The sequence below is a fragment of the Eptatretus burgeri genome, chromosome 12, assembly GCF_056783735.1.
Source record: "Eptatretus burgeri isolate ZD-2024b chromosome 12, Ebu_testis_v1, whole genome shotgun sequence".
In the NCBI taxonomy this organism is placed as follows: domain Eukaryota; kingdom Metazoa; phylum Chordata; class Myxini; order Myxiniformes; family Myxinidae; genus Eptatretus; species Eptatretus burgeri.
In genome coordinates, this window is record NC_140972.1 from 51,429,837 (window position 1) to 51,449,013 (window position 19,177).

General features: G+C 41.6%; 1 protein-coding gene across 3 annotated transcripts in view; it reads left to right on the forward strand.

The window, feature by feature from the left end:
• Positions 1 to 19,177, forward strand: part of NDC80 (NDC80 kinetochore complex component) — a 78,093-nt gene that overhangs the window by 20,922 nt on the left and 37,994 nt on the right. For all 3 annotated transcript variants that reach the window (XM_085850528.1, XM_085850527.1, XM_085850529.1), the window contains 7 exons: positions 5,406 to 5,578; positions 5,770 to 5,872; positions 11,430 to 11,528; positions 11,650 to 11,743; positions 11,839 to 11,945; positions 15,407 to 15,551; positions 18,385 to 18,584. In XM_085850528.1, the coding sequence (XP_085706654.1) occupies positions 5,406 to 5,578; positions 5,770 to 5,872; positions 11,430 to 11,528; positions 11,650 to 11,743; positions 11,839 to 11,945; positions 15,407 to 15,551; positions 18,385 to 18,584 (921 nt within the window). The remainder of the gene's footprint in view (positions 1 to 5,405; positions 5,579 to 5,769; positions 5,873 to 11,429; positions 11,529 to 11,649; positions 11,744 to 11,838; positions 11,946 to 15,406; positions 15,552 to 18,384; positions 18,585 to 19,177) is intronic.

Here is a 19,177-nt window from a genome sequence, read left to right on the forward strand (position 1 = left end):
AAAGGTGATAAATTCCGGAATTAATTAATTTATATGACTTTTACAATTTTTATTTTATTTAAATTGAATTATACATTTGAACACTGTAGAACACAAATCACCTTCTTTGCATTTTCAAATCCCTTCTGTTTAGCAGTGCTTGAACATGTTAAATAAGGGTGGTTTATAAGACTGCTTCAAAAGCATTAAACTTCTGGAGTTTTTTTTTTAAACGATTTTAAAAATCACTTTAAATTGAAGTTCAATTCCATTTCAATTGAAGTATATACTTGAACACTGCACAGGGTATCGTATTCTATGAACTCTCTCATTGTGTATGCCCTCGTTTCATTCTCAGTCTGACATCCCAAATCTTGTACCTTTCTCATCTGTTTTTCTAAGAAGTGTGCACTCATTTTATTGCATTCTCTCTGTGTTCATTCTTTATTTTGACTGGCATTCAATCTGAAATACTGACTCAAGGTTGTCATACAGCATTGAGCAACTCTGAATGACTGTTGAGTTGTATCTGATGGACTCTAGCAGTCGTTTACCATTGCCGCACACTGCCTTGGCAAGTGTGTTGGTATATTGTTCGCCAAATGCTTCTTAGCTGTCTCATTCTGTTGTCAGAAAACTCTTTCCTAAAGATGGTTGTACTTTAAATCCTGTTGCATCATTAATTATACTTCCTGATTAACATTGCTCCTATTTTTAGGTCATCTCTATCATCTCAGTCGAGATGACCTAATAACCCCAGTCTCTAAGTCTGTCCGTCCGTCCGTACGTCCGTCCGTCCACAATCAAACCGAGTAGAGACAAATAACCAATAGTGGAATGGATAGAGGTCGATGAGACATGCACAACGATATAACTTTTTTCAAGGTCGAGGTCAACGTCACGAGGCTGTCAAAGTTGTGAAAATCGTCGCTTTCAAATCGTATCTCCTCCCTCATTTATCAAGAGAGATCAAATGTTATTAGTGATTCAGATACTACAGACTATAATCTAGAACAACACGAGCCATTTTTTATGAAATTTGCTCTCGTTCCGATTTTATAGCCCTTCAAACTTCGTTCTGATTCCCCGTATGGGCCGTTCATAAAGTACGTACATACTAAAATAAAAATATTAAAAAGTTAAGAACCGGAACTCTCCGAGACAAATATTACATTTGAAGCTTTTGTCAGATTTAACTAAAACGATGGAACACAAGTTTATATGCACATTTACTTTCATTTATGACATTAACATTATCTTGAATGTCAATTTGTACTTTTATTTTCATAAATGACATGCTTTGATATTAAAAGAAAAAGGTAAATTACACCGCTAGGGACTGCATTGTCATGGCTTACAAACATCGGTTCATAAGGAACTGCTGGCTTTGCAAGCGATTAGCGATGTATGAGGGGGGTGGGTGGGTGGTCACTAGGCTGCATACAGAGGGGGGGTGGGTGGTTTGGAAACCCGGAAGTAGAGCGTACGTACTTTATGAACTGCCCCTATAAAAGTCTGGCACAGAGTTGCTTTCGACCTCTGGCAGAGATGACCGGCACTCCCGCTCGGGGGTATTTTATTTTTCATCTCTTCTCTCTCTCCTTTTACAGTGCCTTCAGAAAGTATTCACACCCCTTGACTTTTATCACATTTTGTTGTGTTACAGCGTGAATTTAAAATGGATTAAATGGAAGAAAAAAAATTGTCACCGATCTACAGAAAATACCCCAATGACAAAGCGAAAACATGTTTTTAGAGATTTTTACAAATTAATTGAAAATGAAAAGCTGAAATGTCTTGTATGAATTATTCAACCCCTCTGCTATGATGCTCCAAATTGAGCTCAGGTGCATCCAATTTCCTTTGATCATCCTTGAGATGTCTCCACAACTTGATTGGAGTCCACCTGTGGCCAATTCAATTGATTGGACATGATTTAGAAAGAAACACACCTTTCTATACAAGGTCCCATAGTTGACAGTGCATGTCAGAGCAGAGATGCTACCATGAAGTCCAAGGAACTGTCCATAGAACTCTGAGATAGAATTGTGAGGAGGCATAGATCTGGGGAAGGGAAAAAACAATTTCTTGAGTGTTGGATGCCCCCAAGAGCACAGTGAGCTACATCATTAGGAAATAGAAAAAATATGGAGTTATCCAGATTCTTCCTGGAGCTGGCTGTCTGACCAAACTGAGCTACTGAGCAAGAAGGACCTTGGTCAGGGAGGTGACCCAGAAACCAATGACAACTCTGACAGAACTACAGAGTTCCTTGGTTGAGATGGGAGAACCTGCCCGAAGGACAAGTCTTTGCAGCACTTCACAATCGAGGCTTTATGGGAGAGTGGCCAAATGGAAGCCACTCCTGAGAAAAAGGTACATGACAGCATACCTGCAAAAAAGCCATGTGAAACACTGAGAGCATGAGGCAAAATATTCTGTGGTCTGATGAGATGAAAATTGAACTCTTTGGCCCGAATGCAAAGCGCAACGTCTGGCGGAAACTGAGCACAGCTCATCACCTATCTAACACCATCCCTACCGTGAATCATGATGGTGGCAGCATCATGGTTTGAAGATGCTTTTCAGTGGCAGGGACTGGGAGACTTGCAGGATAGAGGGAACGATGAATGGAGCCAAATACAGGCAAATGCTTGAGGAGAACCTGCTTCAGAGTGTAAAAGACTTTTGACTGTTGCGAAAATTTATGATCTAACAGGACTATGACCCCAAGCATACAGCCAAAGCAACACTGGAATGGCTTCAGAACAAGAATGTGAAAGTCCTTGAGTGACCCAGCCAAAGCCCAAACTTGAATCACATTGTGAATCTGTGGAAAGACTGGAAGATTGCTGTTCACCGACACTCCCCATCAAACTTGACCGAGCTTGAGCAAATCTGCAAGGAACACTGGGTGAAAATCCCCAAATCCAGACATGCAAAGCTGATACAGACACACCCAAGAAGTCTCAAATCTGTAATCACTGCCAAAGGCACTTCTACAAAATATTCACTCAGGGGTTTGAATAGTTATTGACGCAAAACATTTCAGCTTTTCATTTGTAATTAAGTTGTAAAAATTTCTGAAAACACGTTTTCACTTTGTCATTATGGGGTATATTGTGTCGATCAGTGGCAAAACAATTTAATATAATATATTTTAAATTCAGGCTGCAACACAACAAAATGTGACAAAAGTTGGCGGGTGTGATCTCCTTGGGTGTTAAAAAACAACAACAAAAAAAAAACCAGTCGAAGATAGTTGGGATGATGGTGGGTAAGGTGTGTACACAGTGGAACTGGTTGGGTACATGAAATTTGGATGCAAAAACTGAGTTGAGATTTCCTCCCTTGTTTGAGGTGAGCGAGAAGATTGAGGGGTACTATGCACCGGCAATAGGTTTGAGAAAGTACCATCAAACTTTGTGGAAGGAAACTGGTTGAAGAGTTTGGCCTTGTCAAGATATTTTCTGACTTGCTGATGGCTGGGCATACCTTTGTTGTATAAAGTTGCCCTCAGCCATGTTAGCCTTCCATTTTGAGAAAGCAAGCTGCTTGTCCACTACTCAGCAGAGATTCTCAGTTCCAGAACCTTAAGATGGCCACACATGGGATTGGATAAACTGGTGCATAAGAGAGAATAAGCTCTTGTGAAAGTACTCCCAGAAAGAAGAATCATTATCTCAAGTTGTGGGGTGGGGTGGCATCCCAGTCCTTTTTGGAAAAGACGTATTGCAGTCCCTTCCAGTTGGCCTGTGCAAGCAACCAGATTCTGGGGCATTGAGATGACTCTGTACAACAGCCAGAGATGATTTTTTTTTTTTTGACTGGAAAACTATTAGATTAGCCAAGAAGGGCAGAGGAGTAAATAGGAAAGATTTGATGGAAAGTCGTTGCCAATTCAATGAGGGAGGACATTGTGGTTGCAGAAATGCATGGTATGGGAAAAAGATGTGAGGGATGCAAACATGACCAGGGTAGATGGGAAGATTTATTGAAAGCAGGAAGAGCAGTAACGCTCTGTGAACGCACCGATTTGTTGTCAGATTTTGAGAACGAGCTACGAGTGAAACAGAAAGGTTGGGAAGAAAAATATATGTGGGAGGGAGGCTTTTTGAAATGACATTAAAGGGAGATCAAACATTTTCAGATGTCATTTTTCAAGTAATAAGGAAGTTTTGAAACTTAAAATATTTACGGTTTATTTATTGTGAGTGAAGGACGCCAGAAACAGGGGTTAACGATTGTTAAGGATCATTTGCGAGCTAGTAAAATGACTATCCACTTTGGTCACAACCACATGATTGCACGTGTTCACACGGTGGTGTATACCACGAAAGAAAACCGAGCTGAAACAATCATCTTTATTCATTATCTTTATAACTGCAATGACATGAAATTTTTTTCTCATAATGGTCCTAAGATATGTAAATTGCTCAATTTAACTTTTTTTTTCCCCTTTTAAGACAATGTGATCTGGAAAACTAAAATACCACATAACTACTGCAGGTTCTTAATGAAGTCTATCAACATGCCAAATAAAATCAACATGTGTAAGACTGAAGATGATGACAAATTTTTATGCAAGTTTAAGTGCAGGGCAAAAATTATCATATCTCTTTTAAAAAATAGAAGAATAAAAAAAAGATTCTGGAGCAGTCTTCAGGTACTTTTGGATCAAATTGTTCAGAAATAGACTTGCCAATCGTGCATGATTTGTGGTCAATATGCAACTAATATTTGCGCGACCATTCCTTTTTTGCCGGTGAAAACGCTTGGAAAAATTAATTCACCTTTGGTGTTGAGTCATTAATTCATGAATGTACCCATGCTCTTTGCAGAGCGTTGATTCTGCCAAAGCAGTTTCTTGCCTTGTGTTACGATCCTGGATGGGTCGCCACTCTTCCACACAGGAAGTCGAGGCTGGAATTTGGAATTTTTGTTCATGTTGTTGGCGGTAGCTCACCTACTCTTTATGAAGGACACTGTGGAATCTTTAACGCCATTAAACTAATGCCGGCAGACGGAACACTCAGTTTACAGTCCACCCAAGGGACGGCACACACATTGATGAATCACCCTGCCTGTGAAACACTGAGATGACAGTTTATAGCTGGGTCAGGATTCAAACCCAGGTTAGACAGTTTAGAGGCCAGTGTGTGTACCTCAATGCCATCCTGCCAGCCATGAACCGATTTGTGGTATGATTAATGGTCCAGGAAACAGACAATAGTTAGACAAGATAGATGTGGTTTGCTATTCTTAGCTTTTGGGAACTCGCATAGTTGTGAAAACCTTCTGTACTTGCCCATAGGCCGCAACTGGAGGGTTTTAAAAAATATATCTTTTATCGTTATCGATTCATTAATTTGCACTGTTTTTTCTTTTCTTTAATTGTATTTTCTCTTCTCCCTCTTTCACTCTAGTTCCTTCTGGAACAGGGTTTTGAATCCCAGTTGATAAATCCTCGCAAGCTCCAGAACCCAACCACTCATGATATTCTTCAGATTTTTTCCTTTCTTTACCAAATGATAGAACCCCATTATGGGCTGATTGACAAGTACGAAGAAGAAATACCTCGGCTTCTGAAAGACTTGCAGTATGTCCCGACAGGCAATCTTTTGATATTTATTGCATTTTTTTTTTTAATGAACATTTACAAAGAGTTTGATTAACCAACTTGCATGCATTGCTGGCTGATTGGCAAACTAATTTACAGTTGTGTCGATCAGTTAAAACATGATGCTGACAGTGATTTAATGAAGCCATTCACTGAATTTCTCTCCATAGGTATCCGTTTCCACTGACAAAAAGTTCAATGTACACCATTGCAGCTCCACACACTTGGCCTCAAGTGCTGGGAGCTCTCACATGGCTTATGGAGACTGTGAAGGTAATTTGTGCATCTTTTTATTTTCTTCACTGTTGCTTATTTTTCTTTTCCTTTGTTTGAATCCCAACTCTAATTTTGAGCATTGATATCCCTTTGAGTCAGTAAATTTGAGAGGTTATCATATTTATCTTTTGCATGTAAGGCCATGTACACTACGTGTCTTTCAATCAAATGTGCCAGAATTCCAACATTGAGCACATTTCTTCTTTTCCTTTTTTCCCCCTTCCCTCAATCGATCAATTATATAGGGACCATTCAAAGGTGACCTTTTATTGTAGAACATATGAAAACTATTTTGTGCAATGGTATTGTATATACAAGAAGTGACATCAAGGATGGTCAAACAAATCTGTGTAAAATCTATGTGGCAGGCAATATTGTCACTTTTGCCTTGGAAGAGGATTGTCATCCTTGCGAAGGAGAATGTTAAACCTGCTGTAATATGTGACTTTCAAAATGATGTATGCATGCTAATTAAATAGTCTTTAACACAATTTTTAGCATTTAAATGAAAGAGTGGACATTTCAAGATGGTTAACCATAATTGTTATATTCCTGGATGCAAATCGGACTCAGGCAAATAGAGGAAATGCGAGAAATATCCGTGGATGAGACTTGAGAGGTGTTGAGTTCCCACCATTGCCCATTTATACAAGCGAGCAGCCGCAGTGGATGTATAAAGAAACACACATGGATGGACACTTCTCCTTTAACAATAAATGCAAAAATCTAATATTTCTCTTGTGGCCCACGAACCTAACAAAGCAATATATTTATAACAGCTTCCACAGCTCCCCCTCCAAACATTATAATAGTAAACATCATCATTTTAAACCTACCATGCATATTCACAAGCCCCAGATATGTCCTTTCATTGGTGTTTCGTGGCACCCAAAGCAGATGCACTATCTTTCTCAGGGAAGTCTACCTGATCCAACTCCTGCGTAAATATAGCGAGCACAAGCTTTGTGTATTTTCACATCACAAACATGTCCTTTGCCGAATGATTGGTTAAGGTTACTTGATAATGAAGCACAGCATCATCTTTCCAATTGCAGATGGCCATTAAATAAATCACCAAGCCTGCAATGTTCACATGAGGCACTCTTACAAGATTCAAAGTCCATTCATTGGTGACGGTCCATCAGGGGTTTGCGTTGTACATGTCTGACCACTCGGGCTTTGCATCGAGCCACATTGTCGGGAGTTTTCAGTGCAGACAGATGCCTGTTCGGTGAGCTGAGAAAGTTCTCCAAGTCTTTCATTGTGCAGAGGCATAGCCCTTTCTCTGAGGTGCATTTCCAAGTATTTTCATCTTCCTTTAGAAACTTTGTGAGACATTTTAGGTAACAATTCTTGGATGCACGATATACTTTATGGTACCTCGAACACTGCAGTTTCTAAGTGTTTCTGCACATGCGCACTGAGCATTTTGGGGCAGATGACATCATTTTGAAAGTCGCATCATTACAGCAGGCTGCACTATTTGGAGATGTATGTGTTTTTGTTTTTGTTTTTTCTTGTAAATTTTTTATTTTGTATCATTTTTATTGTGATCCAAGGTTCATTGATGATCTTTTATCTATATCATATGCAGGACAAAGACATCTGTACACATCAGTGTACTTTAAATTTAATTATAAGGATATTGGTAGACATTGATGGCATAATGATTTGTGTCCACTGAGTGTCTGGGAGGTCAGTGGTTCAAACCCTGACCAAGTCATACCAAAGACTTTTTAAAATGGTATGTGCTGCTTCCTTGCTTGACACCCAGCGTTTCAAAAAAAGAGCATGGGGAAAAAAATTAAAAAACAACTCCACAGGTTGGCATCCATTGGGAGGATGTCATCCCTCCTCAATTGCCATACTTATTGCGGAGAGAAAAGTTATGTCATAAACATGACCGCTGGTATCCAGAAAGCTATGGAAAGTGACATCACTTCCCCTAATCTCACCAGCTGCATTTGTGTGAAAGTGGAGTCTGGTGATTCTCATGTATGTGTGTGTAATTTGTGTCACTGCTCCTCCGGGAGCCTTAGAGCCTTTAAATAAAACTTTTTTTTGACACACACTTGTGGTACCACATATGGGAATTGAAACTGGATTACTTGTTTCATGAGCTCTAACAGGGGTGTTAATTGTGTATCCAAAGACATAAACATTCTGCGTAGTATCCCCAGGTTACTACGCCTACCAACCCCTTTCTCTCCTCCCTTACACCCCCCTCCACCCCCCCCTCCGACACAAATGGCTTTTTGGTTGTCTCAATGTTCCATAACCATTTGAAATGTGGCTCAAAGGGTCCTGAAAGACTGCTGTGGCAGGTATTCCACAGGTTGATGGTGATTAAACATTTTGAACACTAAAATGTTTGAATTAAAAGATAAACTGGTGTGTAGTTTTAACGATAGTTCAAGTTCAGTGAAGCTTGTTTTTTTTTTGTCAAGACGGTAATTGTTATATGGCTTCAAGTGAGGCTTTAGATGCAATGAAGCCAAGCCATTGGTTATTTTAAAGTGTAGAGACAACTGAAAGCAAGGATGTAACCAAAGATGATGGAACTGAATTAAATGAAGGATTTTTTTCCCCCCCTTGTTATTGATGATTTAATAGCATCCTGATTGAGAGGCAAGACATGATCCAAACAGGAGAAAGTATTGCTTGGTATGGAAGAAAGCCCATCATCCAGAGCTTTTGCTCAGTGCATTATGAATACATAATATTGTAATGTGCATGGAAGTCCTGGTTTATGCAGTGCCGGATCTACCTTCTCTGCCGCCCGAGGCCAATTTTTAAGACTGCCCACTCATACCTAAACTCTAGATCTAGTCGGTTGGGTGCTGATGCTGCGGGTTTTTCAACTCTACAGGTTCATCAGCACAAGGGCATGATGAAAAGTAATGGCTCGTACCCTTTTTTTTAAACTTAAAAACGTAAGGATATTTGAATGAAACACAGATACTTACATCAATCTTTATTCTATCATGGGGCTATTTACTTCTCAGCATAATCACCATTGCGGTCAACACATTTTTGCCAATGTTCAAGCAGTTTTTTGATGCCGTCACAATAGAACTGTGTGTTCAGCTGACATAACCAGCACTTCACAGCAGCCTTAACATCATTTTTGGGAAATAAATGAAAATCTGATGGATCCAAGTTGGGGCTGTATGGTGGGTGTTGTAAGACGGTGAAGCTGAGGTGACAATTTGCTTTAGTCATCTGCACACTTGTTTGAGTTCGTGCGTTGTTCTGCTGTATCTGCATGTCAGGACTACCCTCTGAATCCATACCTTCATATCAATGTGGTGCTGAGCTCAGATGTCAATTACTTTAACTTCGTCCTCCAGCATTCATTAATTATCAAGGCGGTATCTACTTTAATTTGCAATGCACGGGAAGGCGTAAAATGGGTTACTAAGATTAGAGACGAGCCACAAACGGACTGATCTTGTGCACAGAAGACAGCAAAACGACAATAATTGGTGACACTTCTTGTACAGGAAAAACTATCTTCCCCTTTAAAATTAATGAATCAGAAAATCTTAAACACTCTTTTTGCTGCGAGGAACGCATGATGCTGTGGCCCACAAATCTGGTGTGGCGCCAATCAGCTGTAGACGTCATCACGGCGCTAATCAGTTGTCAACATCACTGCATCCATTTTATATTGACGTTGGCAGCTGGTTATGTAAGAAAAACAATAATAAGGGCTTCATCCACAATTCCTTGGAAATGCTTTTCAAAGAAGTACAATTTTGTCTGATCACAAAGCAATTTTCATAAGTTATGAAATCACAAAGACAGTTGATTCACTCTCTTTGCCACCCTTACTTCAGTTGCTGCCCTGGGCCAGGGCCTCGTTGGCCTATATGTGGAAATCCGGCCCAGGGTGTATGTGACTATTTCGTAAACATTGTTCATATTTTGTGTGATAACCAGGTTTATGACCAATAAATCGTGAGCATTTTCACCCTGGGTCTTATCGAAAAAAATTGTTCCCTTTTAATCCTTCGCCCCATTTTATTAGTCCTCTATCGGTTTAACTGGAGGGGACTATAAGTTTGCTCTCCATCTGTCCGTCCGTCCCACCTGTGGTTTTATTTCTGACGTTTTCCCACACCCTTTAATATATTCAATTGAAACTTGATACATGGCTTTATAATGATAATAAGTTACAGAATGAGTTTGAGTTTCAGGGTGTTTCGTCAATTTTTCAGTTATGCCTTTTTTAGACTTGGAAAATATCAGACATGGGTCGGTATTCAGCTGCCTTGACTCCACCACATTGCTTTACACCCATTGGCTGGACAGCTGGCTTGACTCCACTCCAATAAAATCATGCGCCGCCATAGCATGAAACGGTTGAGATCAGCAGGCCTTACACCTGTGTGTTAGTTAATCCATGGCCTAGTGCAATTGGAATGATCCCAGGTATATAACCATGATGTATTATACATGCACATAAGTTGTACTCATGTTTTTGCTTCATGTATGTACATTAGGTTATTTTGGCGGGTTTGGTTGGCACCACGTTTGGAGTGGGGTGGGAACGGGGCCCCCTTTTGCACTATCTCAGCGCGGGGGAAAGGGGGAATTGTTGATGCCCTGGGGGAGGGGAGTGGCTGGCTGGCTTGGGTCCCGCGACGAGACAAGCGATCCCCCACACCGCAACCTCGTCGCCGACCGCCGTCCTTCCTGCCTCGGACCTGAGCTCCCTTGCTTGCAGTTCCACAGCGCGCACTCGACTCCACTCCGCCAACGCAACGCTCCTTGTCCCCCAAGAGCAACCTCTCGACGACACTCTCCAAGCAACTCCAAAACCCAACTCTCTTCAATTCGTCTTGCGCTCATCTTTTTATAGGCGGCAGGAGCAGCCAATATGCAAATTTTAGCATCAGAACGCGATTGGAGGCGGGGCCACACCGCCCCCCCGGTCAGCCATTGGTCGGGCAACAATGGGCGTCTCCTGATCCTAAAATTTTGCATATACGGACTTCACATGCACACGCTTGGAGGTGGGGCCAAGCCGCCCCGCGTTCGCCAATTGGACGGAGGACAAGTGGGCGTGAAGCGTTTCTGATCCGAATTTCCCCTCGGAAAGGCCGCCATTCGTGCTCGCGGCTCGGTGCATTCGGCACCAATCGCCGAACGGGCCTGAGACAGCCCGACGTTCAGTGTTCACAGGTGGTGCGGTTGTTGGTTGTGAAGGAGAGAGGCGAAGGTGGTGGAGGGTTTTCGGTGGTGGTTTGATGGTTATGGCACCGTTTGGGAATGGCGGTGAAGCGGTGTTTGCGGGATGGAGTTGTGAAGGTAAGGGTAGTGGCTGTTTGCATTGTTGGCGGCTTAATGGTCGAAAATAACAATAGAGAAAGAAAAAATGGCTAACTCGAAGTGTCGCAGCCCGGATGAATCGCATAAATTCCCTTTATACAACGGGTTTGGGCTAACTCCACATGTACCTATGGAGATATTTCACCTGAGGATCCTTTATGGTGTAATGCGAATTTCCACAGCCGTAACAATATGAATGGAATGTCTGTCTGCCTTACAGTTGTATCAGAGATGCTGTACAAATATGTCATTGTATGGAAATGACGAATCTGCAGGAATATTTGATAAAGAGGAGAAAAGGGAGCAAAAATGCACAGAGGTACTCAGATTTTGAGTGGAGTGACCATGTCTGGGATGGTAATTGGCAAAGCCATAAATCCAGCCTATATTTACTGTCCTTTTCTCTTTCCTGTACTTCATTCTTGCTCACCCTCCCCTAGCTGTTCAACAATTATGTTGATATGACATATATACAATTCCTTCAAGGTGCAGATGATGGTGGTGCTGCAAAGAGAGACTTGTCTCGTCAGATCAGTGAGTTGACTCAACAACATTGCACTTTAATTGCACGTTCCCAATGCATTGAGCTCACAACATTCTTCTGCTTTGGCGTTATCGTTATCTGCCAGAGGGTGTGCATGAGATGGATGAACTTCTTGTCCATGAGCTGGAGAGGGAAAAGCATCAATTAGAGGAGGATCTCGCAAATATAGAGAATATGAAAGCTGAGGCACCAGTATGTAAAAGTTTGTTTCACACGTCAAACATTTTATCTGCTTCTTCCTCTTCGCTGCTCTTCAATCATTTATGTTTACATATCACCGTTGTCTTTACTGCCAATACCTTGTATAGATCGATGGTTACCTTCACAAACTTTGTTGCGAAGGTTATGTTTTGATCGCTGTGTATTTATTTATTTATTTATTTGTTTGTTTGTGAATATGTGTGTTTGTTTGTTTGTTATTCGCATAACTCCAAAAGTATTGAACTGAATCGCAGCAAATTTGGTGGGATGATTGGTTATTATCCAAGGACGATTTGATTAGATTTTGGGAGTGATCGGGTCAAAGGTCAAGGTCATGAAAAGGTCAATCGTCTTTTACCATAGTGCGGTCAATTTGCATGCAACTTATGCCAAAATGTTCAGAATTCAATGCCCCATCTTGTGATATGTGACATGACACAATGACTTAATAACCCTTATTAGCGGTTGGGAGTCAAAGGTCAGGGGGGTCACGACATTGCAAAATGTGCGGTTTCAGTCATAACACGGTCAATCCTTATCCGATTTGCATGAAACCAACACCAAAATGTTGACTTCTGTTCCCCACACTTCTGATCTTAATTACAAAATTAAGAGTGCAAAGGTCAAGGTCGAGGTCATGAAAAGGTCAAAATCGTCATTTTGCCATAGTGCGGTCGATTTTTATCCAATTTGCATGCAACCAATGCCAAAATGTTGTGAATTCAATGCCCAATCTTGTGATATATGATATGACACAATGATGTCATTACCTTTGTTAGCGGTTTGGGTCAAAGGTCAGGGGGGTCAACGACCTTTATCATAATGTGGTCAATTCTTATACATTTTGCATGTAAGTAGATTCAAAATGTTTAGACTTCAATTCCCTATCCTGTGATGTGTAGTATTTGACAGTGACTTTATTGGTGAGTTTAAAGCATTGGGGGGGGGGGGGTGTCACTGAACTTATTTCTTATAATGTGACCAGTTGTCATCAGATTGACTTGACACCGACACCCAAAAAGGTCAGGGAGTTCATACAGAAATTGTACAATGTACGTGAATCTGTGTCAAACAGCAGGAAATTTAATGTTTTTAAGCCATCATAACACATATGAGATGGCAGATGTGGTATGGGATTAAATACCCTCACAATCAATGGTTTCTGGTGGGGGGGGGGCAAAATGTAGTGTTGGCGAGGGTATGCGCTCTACTGAGTGCCCGTTCTAGTTTTTTTATGTTTTTTTTTTTTTTGTTATCCTCATGACATATAGTACAGAAACTTTTCTGTTGTTTCATAATTTCCTGTTGTACTTTTCATTGGGGATGTTTTTTGTTGCAAATTCGAGCAACTTGTCCAATTAATGCACCTGATAAATGTCACCTGATCAGGAGTAGAGACTACTGACAGGTCGCAGTTGGTTGACCATGCTAACAAACTGCAATCACACCCCCAAGTCAGTTGTGGCCCAGATTTCGAGCATTTGGAATAAACGGGCCGTTTAAGCATATATTCAGGAAACATGACAAAGCAGGAGCAGAAGACATATGTTCTGTGTAGCAGTGATGCTAGGAAATGCTGCTTCATTGAGCATCTGTGCAAGCGTACCCGTTTTAGTTTTTTTTTTCGTGACATCGGCCTCACTGTGACGATCACTTGCACGATAAACGGAGTCACAGGAGGTCACAAGCCTTATAGAAACATTCCGCCCCAACGAGGGATACTCCAAGTCGATGATTTGGAATCCACTGAAACTCGGCCTCCGCGAATGTCCTCGTTTCAAAGGGAAAACAAGATTTGTTGACAACTACTTGGGATGTAGGAAATAAATATCACAATGAGCTACTCCTTCACAAGTGTGAAGGTATAGAAGTTTGAAAGGTCAGTGCAGTTGGCACTGCTAGAACAAGTCGGTCATTCCTCCATGTATGATTGCCACACCAATCTGACCAGTTATTTTGATGGAATTTCAACTTGCTGACGATGTGATCTGGGTGAAATGTACACCTTCCTGCACTGCAATGCAGGTAAAGCAAATGCCAGGAAGAAAATGGATGCCATCACTAAAATGACTCAGAGAAGCTTTTACCTTATAAAATGCATGCTCATTCAGCAAATTGTCAATGAATATCCCAAACAAAACCAGAAAAGTGCACAAATTATGCACAGGGAAGTTAAGTTTATCAGTAATAATGTCCAGCAGAGAGTAAAATGCAAGTTTCAAATACAAGCACTTATTATTTTGACAGCATCTTTAGTATAAATGCAAGATAGATCACAATTTATTTAACATATATGTAACATGTTTAAAGGTTACTTGAATTCCAGTACAGATATAAACAAGAAAGCATCTGAAAATGCAAAGCCTGCGTCCGCTTTGTATTCGGACTTTTTTCTTCCGTATGCTAAACATTACAAAAATAGCTAAGAGAAATATTAAAAATTGACGATTTTAGGTAACCTTAGCCTCTTGACTTCAAAAACAATATGCATCAGTGACCCAATATGCTAACCCTGATCAAATTTCAAGGCAATCGGATGAAGATTGACAATTTTATGCAACCTTGACCTTTGACCTTTTGATCAATAAAAACAAAAACAATCAGCTTTTTTATTTTGGTTGGTGAACAGTGACCCAACATGCAAATCCTTTAAAATCTCAGGTCAATTGCATGAAAATTGACAATTTATTGTGATTTTAACCTTTTGATCAAATTATTAATTTATCTTCTCAATTTTCTCATAATAAAGCTTTGTTAAAAATTTGATGACAAACGACAGACAGACAGATGTGATTGCAAAACCACGTCTCTTGCTGCGCAGGGGACGGGCGAAATTGACCGGTGCTCAGTAGAACACATCTCAACCAGACTGAACGGTTTACATTTTGTATCCCACTGATGGGTCAGATCTGCATCCAGACCTGAACCTAAATCTAATCTGCTGGTTCTTGTCACCTACTCAACTCATCCACCTAGTTTTGTAAAAATCTGTCCACAATCTTTTTGAAATATGCCATATATCGTTTCTCTCATTGGTGAAGAATCACTTAAAATAATTCTCGTATCTGGATCTTCACTAAAATCGAATCATTTCGTCCTTGTCACACACCCAATCCTGTCCACCAAGTTTCATCCGAATCTGTCCATAACTTTTTGAGATATCCTGCTCACAGACAGACAGGGATGAAAACATAACCTCTGTCCATCTTTGGTGGCACAGATAAAATGTAGTTGTAAGGCTTTCTTTAAAATAAATAAATCTGAGACAGAAATAATCCTTGCTATGATAAAGCTGTGTAATGTTTTCATCGCGTCACAAGATGAACGTTAATCTTTCATAGCTGCCTGTTTTATCTTTCTTCTTTGTAATTCCAAACTCCATTTTTTTCTGTCATTTCGTTTTTTCTTTCACAATTTGTGATTCTAATTTTTTTTACAATTTATTTATTCAGGAGAAGCTAAAAGCTCTACACCAGGATCTACAGCAATGGTTGCAGAAACAGGAAAACTTACAAAAGTATATTAGTGAGATGGAGAGCCATAAATCCAGCCTACGTCAACGCTTGGATACTGTTGAATCAACCATCCTCGAAACAGGTGAGTGCAGGACGAGGGTGGTGGATTGGGAGCATCTTTGAAGGTGAGGGTGTTTGACGATGAAAAGAGGGTTGAAGGGTGGAGGATAAGTGTTGGAAGGTGGGGAAAGCAAGAGGCTTTTTCCATTTTGTTCTGTAATGTTATTAAATTTATGGCATTCACAAGCATTTTCAAACAGCATATAGTTTTACACGCTCGAAAGGACATTTTACTGCATGATCCTACATTTTGATGGTTTCTTTTTAAGAGTACATTTGTTTGTGCACAATGATACGTTCCCCGTTTTAAATTACGATCAATTCCCGCTTGCTCCTGCAATTCCCACCATGAGCCCAGAGCAAGTATTAAAAAAGCCCCTCCTTTTCACCAACACATTCCTCTTCACCTGGCTCCGCTACTCCCACATGCGCGTTAAAGTCCCATGCAATGCACAGCATCACCTCTAGCTCGACCATTCCCATCATCCTCTCCATTGCGTCCTTGAATTCCTGCTTCTCTGTCCCAGCACTTCCCATTTGTGGCCCATATACTGCTATAACACTATTTGCCTCTATTGTTACAAATTTGGAAGCCTTGTGCACACAGACAGCCGTCCCCATAGCTTAGTTATATCGGTAAGTGTGTGTTTATAGATAGAACCTGTCCCTCCTCTAATGGGAATTAAATGTTTGTGCGCTGCAGAGTTAATTTGACAGTTAGGGTTTTCTTTTACATTTTTACACCCCTTATAACAACAACGCGCCTTCACCTCGCTTCAACGCAACGCCAAAGTGCGAGCGGGGTTGCCGTCCTTCCGCCAATGGGACTCCACCACTGTGTGAGGGGCGGTCCACGTGATGTCACCACCCCCCCCCCACCTGGACCAATCAACAGACTTGGCGCCCGTTTTGGCGAATGACAGAGGCGACGAGCGCATTTGCGTGCCAAAACCGTCCAGTGAGGGAGAGTGAGTAGCGAGGAGGCATCGCCCCCGCCCCCCCCCGGACAAGGGGGAATAAGGTTGTGGCGCGATCGGACAGGCGGAGAGCGTGGTTGTTGGGGCGAGCGTGAGAAGAACAAGGATAATTGCGTTTGGCCCGCTCGAGCGCTGAACGCATCTCTCGACGCTGGTCGCATCTCGCTGGTGCTTCTTCTGCTCTCGTCTCGTTGCCGACGTTGAATTGCTCGGGTCTGCTGGAGCGCGGGTCGCATCTCGACGCTGCTCTGGTCTGCATCTCGCTGGCGCTGAGCTGGTCGCATCTCGACGCCGATCTGGTTCGCTCGTCTCAGCCAAACCGCACGAGGCGGGAAGGTCCATTTTTCTTTCTGGGTATCTGTGTGTGCGTGTGTGTGTCCGTGGGGCCCCGTCTTTAAGTAGAAACTGGATAAGTGCTTTTGCTTGCACATTGCATTTCATTTCTTATAATCGAATAACTCTGCTCCTTGCGTGCCCCCCTGCCCCCCCCCACACACACACACACACACAAGCATTTAAAGGCCATTTTCCCCGCTAAAGCGGGGGTTAGCCTAACTCCCCCTGCCCCCCATTATAAATAAATCCCCTGTTAAATGTTTCAGCTCGTTTCTGTGTTTCTTTCATTGGCTTAGCACGGTGCGTGTTGGGAAATTTGGGAAGCGGAAAATTGTACATTTGGACCGACGGGACCTCGGTAACCATCCGCTCGGGTTACACACGGGTCGAGCACGCATACGGCACGTCCCGTACGAGTGCCGTCGAGGGTGTGAATCCTCGTTAGCTCGCCACGTGGGCATCTAGGTATTTTGAAGTTTGGCAGATAACCCTGTCCCACGTGGTTGATTTATTGACTATTCACGTTCCTGTCAGGGACCCGTACCTTTCGGAGTTTTCCAAAAGGTACGATCTCGATTCCGGGTGTTCGGTAGAGTCGACCCTACTGCTCCACCTAGCGGTCGTGCTCGCAACCGACGCCCGGCTCCACAACAGTATTACCACCCATGCCAAAACAATCCGTCCTTCACATCTTTCCACTCTGACCACCTGCTTACTGATCTTTTCCGATGCTATTCCCACGCCATTACTCCTTCCATCCCCACCTGCGTGCAACAGCTTGTATTCTCCTCCCAAATTTTCATCCTGTCTCCTGCATAAAGTAACTCATCAATTTATTTGAGAATGGGTGAATTGCCCTCTGGGGCTGTTCCATTATCATCCTCAATTTTTGCCTGCCTGGTTCCTGCATCTTTTTACCCTGGTAACACTGCAGTGAAAAGTACTTTCTGGATTTATTTTTCCAATCATGAATTTGTAAAGAATGCAAGACCTATGGACTCGACTGGTGTGCCCAGGTGACTCCAGGCACAGTTCAACAAATTCGTTTTGTTGAACTGTGCCTGAAGTCACCTGAAATTTAACCATAGATTTATTTTATACATTGAACGTGAATTATGTCCAGCTTGAGGCTGTTTCTCCATGCCTGTCCCTGAGGCTGTTTCTGTTTATCCACACCTAAATCTACTATAATTTATATTGTTCACGAAACATATTTAAAAATATTACGTTACACATATGCAGATTTGCACAGCAATCAGATAGGGTTGTACATTTTGCATTTACAATGCATGTGCAAACTTAAGAAAACCTGTTTTTAAATTTAATATTAATTTTGAAGTTTATGAGTAATGTTCTGGCATCACAACGTTCATAAAGGAACATGAATTTCTCTTGCAAGTGCTGTTTGTCAATCCAACTGAGTCTACACTAGTTCTCTGACCTACTGTAATCTCTATACCCCAGTAAGGTTCTATATTGTTAAATGCTCTGTCTTGTTGTTTTTTGCGATTGTTTTATTTTATTTTGTTTTTGTTTTGCCAGATTTGGAACACCAAAAGGAAACTGCTTTGGTGGATCATATCAAGATACAGTTAGAGGCGCAGACATTGCCTCCCTGTAAAGTGGAAAAGCTGAAACAGCAGCTGAAAGATTTGGAAACGGCAGAAGTGGAACTCACTCGAGCTGCAGAAGAAAATGATTTTCAATTTTCGTTGGAGGAAAAAGCAGCAACACTTTCTGAGGTTGGAGCTCCTTTTTTGAACAGAGATTATGTGCAATCTGTTGTATTACATGGATTTTTACAAGCTGTGATCAGTAAATCCATCGTTTGACAGAAAAATATGCTGCATGAAATCGGTGCTCGTAGTCCTTTTACAATTGTAATTTTTTTTTTAATTGGGGCTTTTCAAACTTATTTATTTATTTTATTGTGGTCTCTTTGATACAGTAACCAAAACCATGGACCCCCACTCAAATGACCTAGAAAGGTTTAATTAACCATGATCTCTTCTGGAATAATGGTGAATACTCATATTGTCGTGGAGCTGGCGGTCCAGGTTAAACCCCCGACCCCAAATTGTGGTGACTGGCGGTTAACACCGCCAGCCCGGATAGCCGAGCGGTTTTTCCTTAAGAGGTGGACACGTTGGTCCAAGGAGATTATAACGCGCGCGAGAGGGGAAGGGTGCAATGGGGGAGGGACAGAGGCACGGGGAAGCACAGCACAGGGGGGTTTATACTCGAACCCCACGACAAATACACGGACACATCAACTTAAAATAACTGGAATTTAATGACAATATAAATATTTACAAGGGACAATAATTCAAAAGGT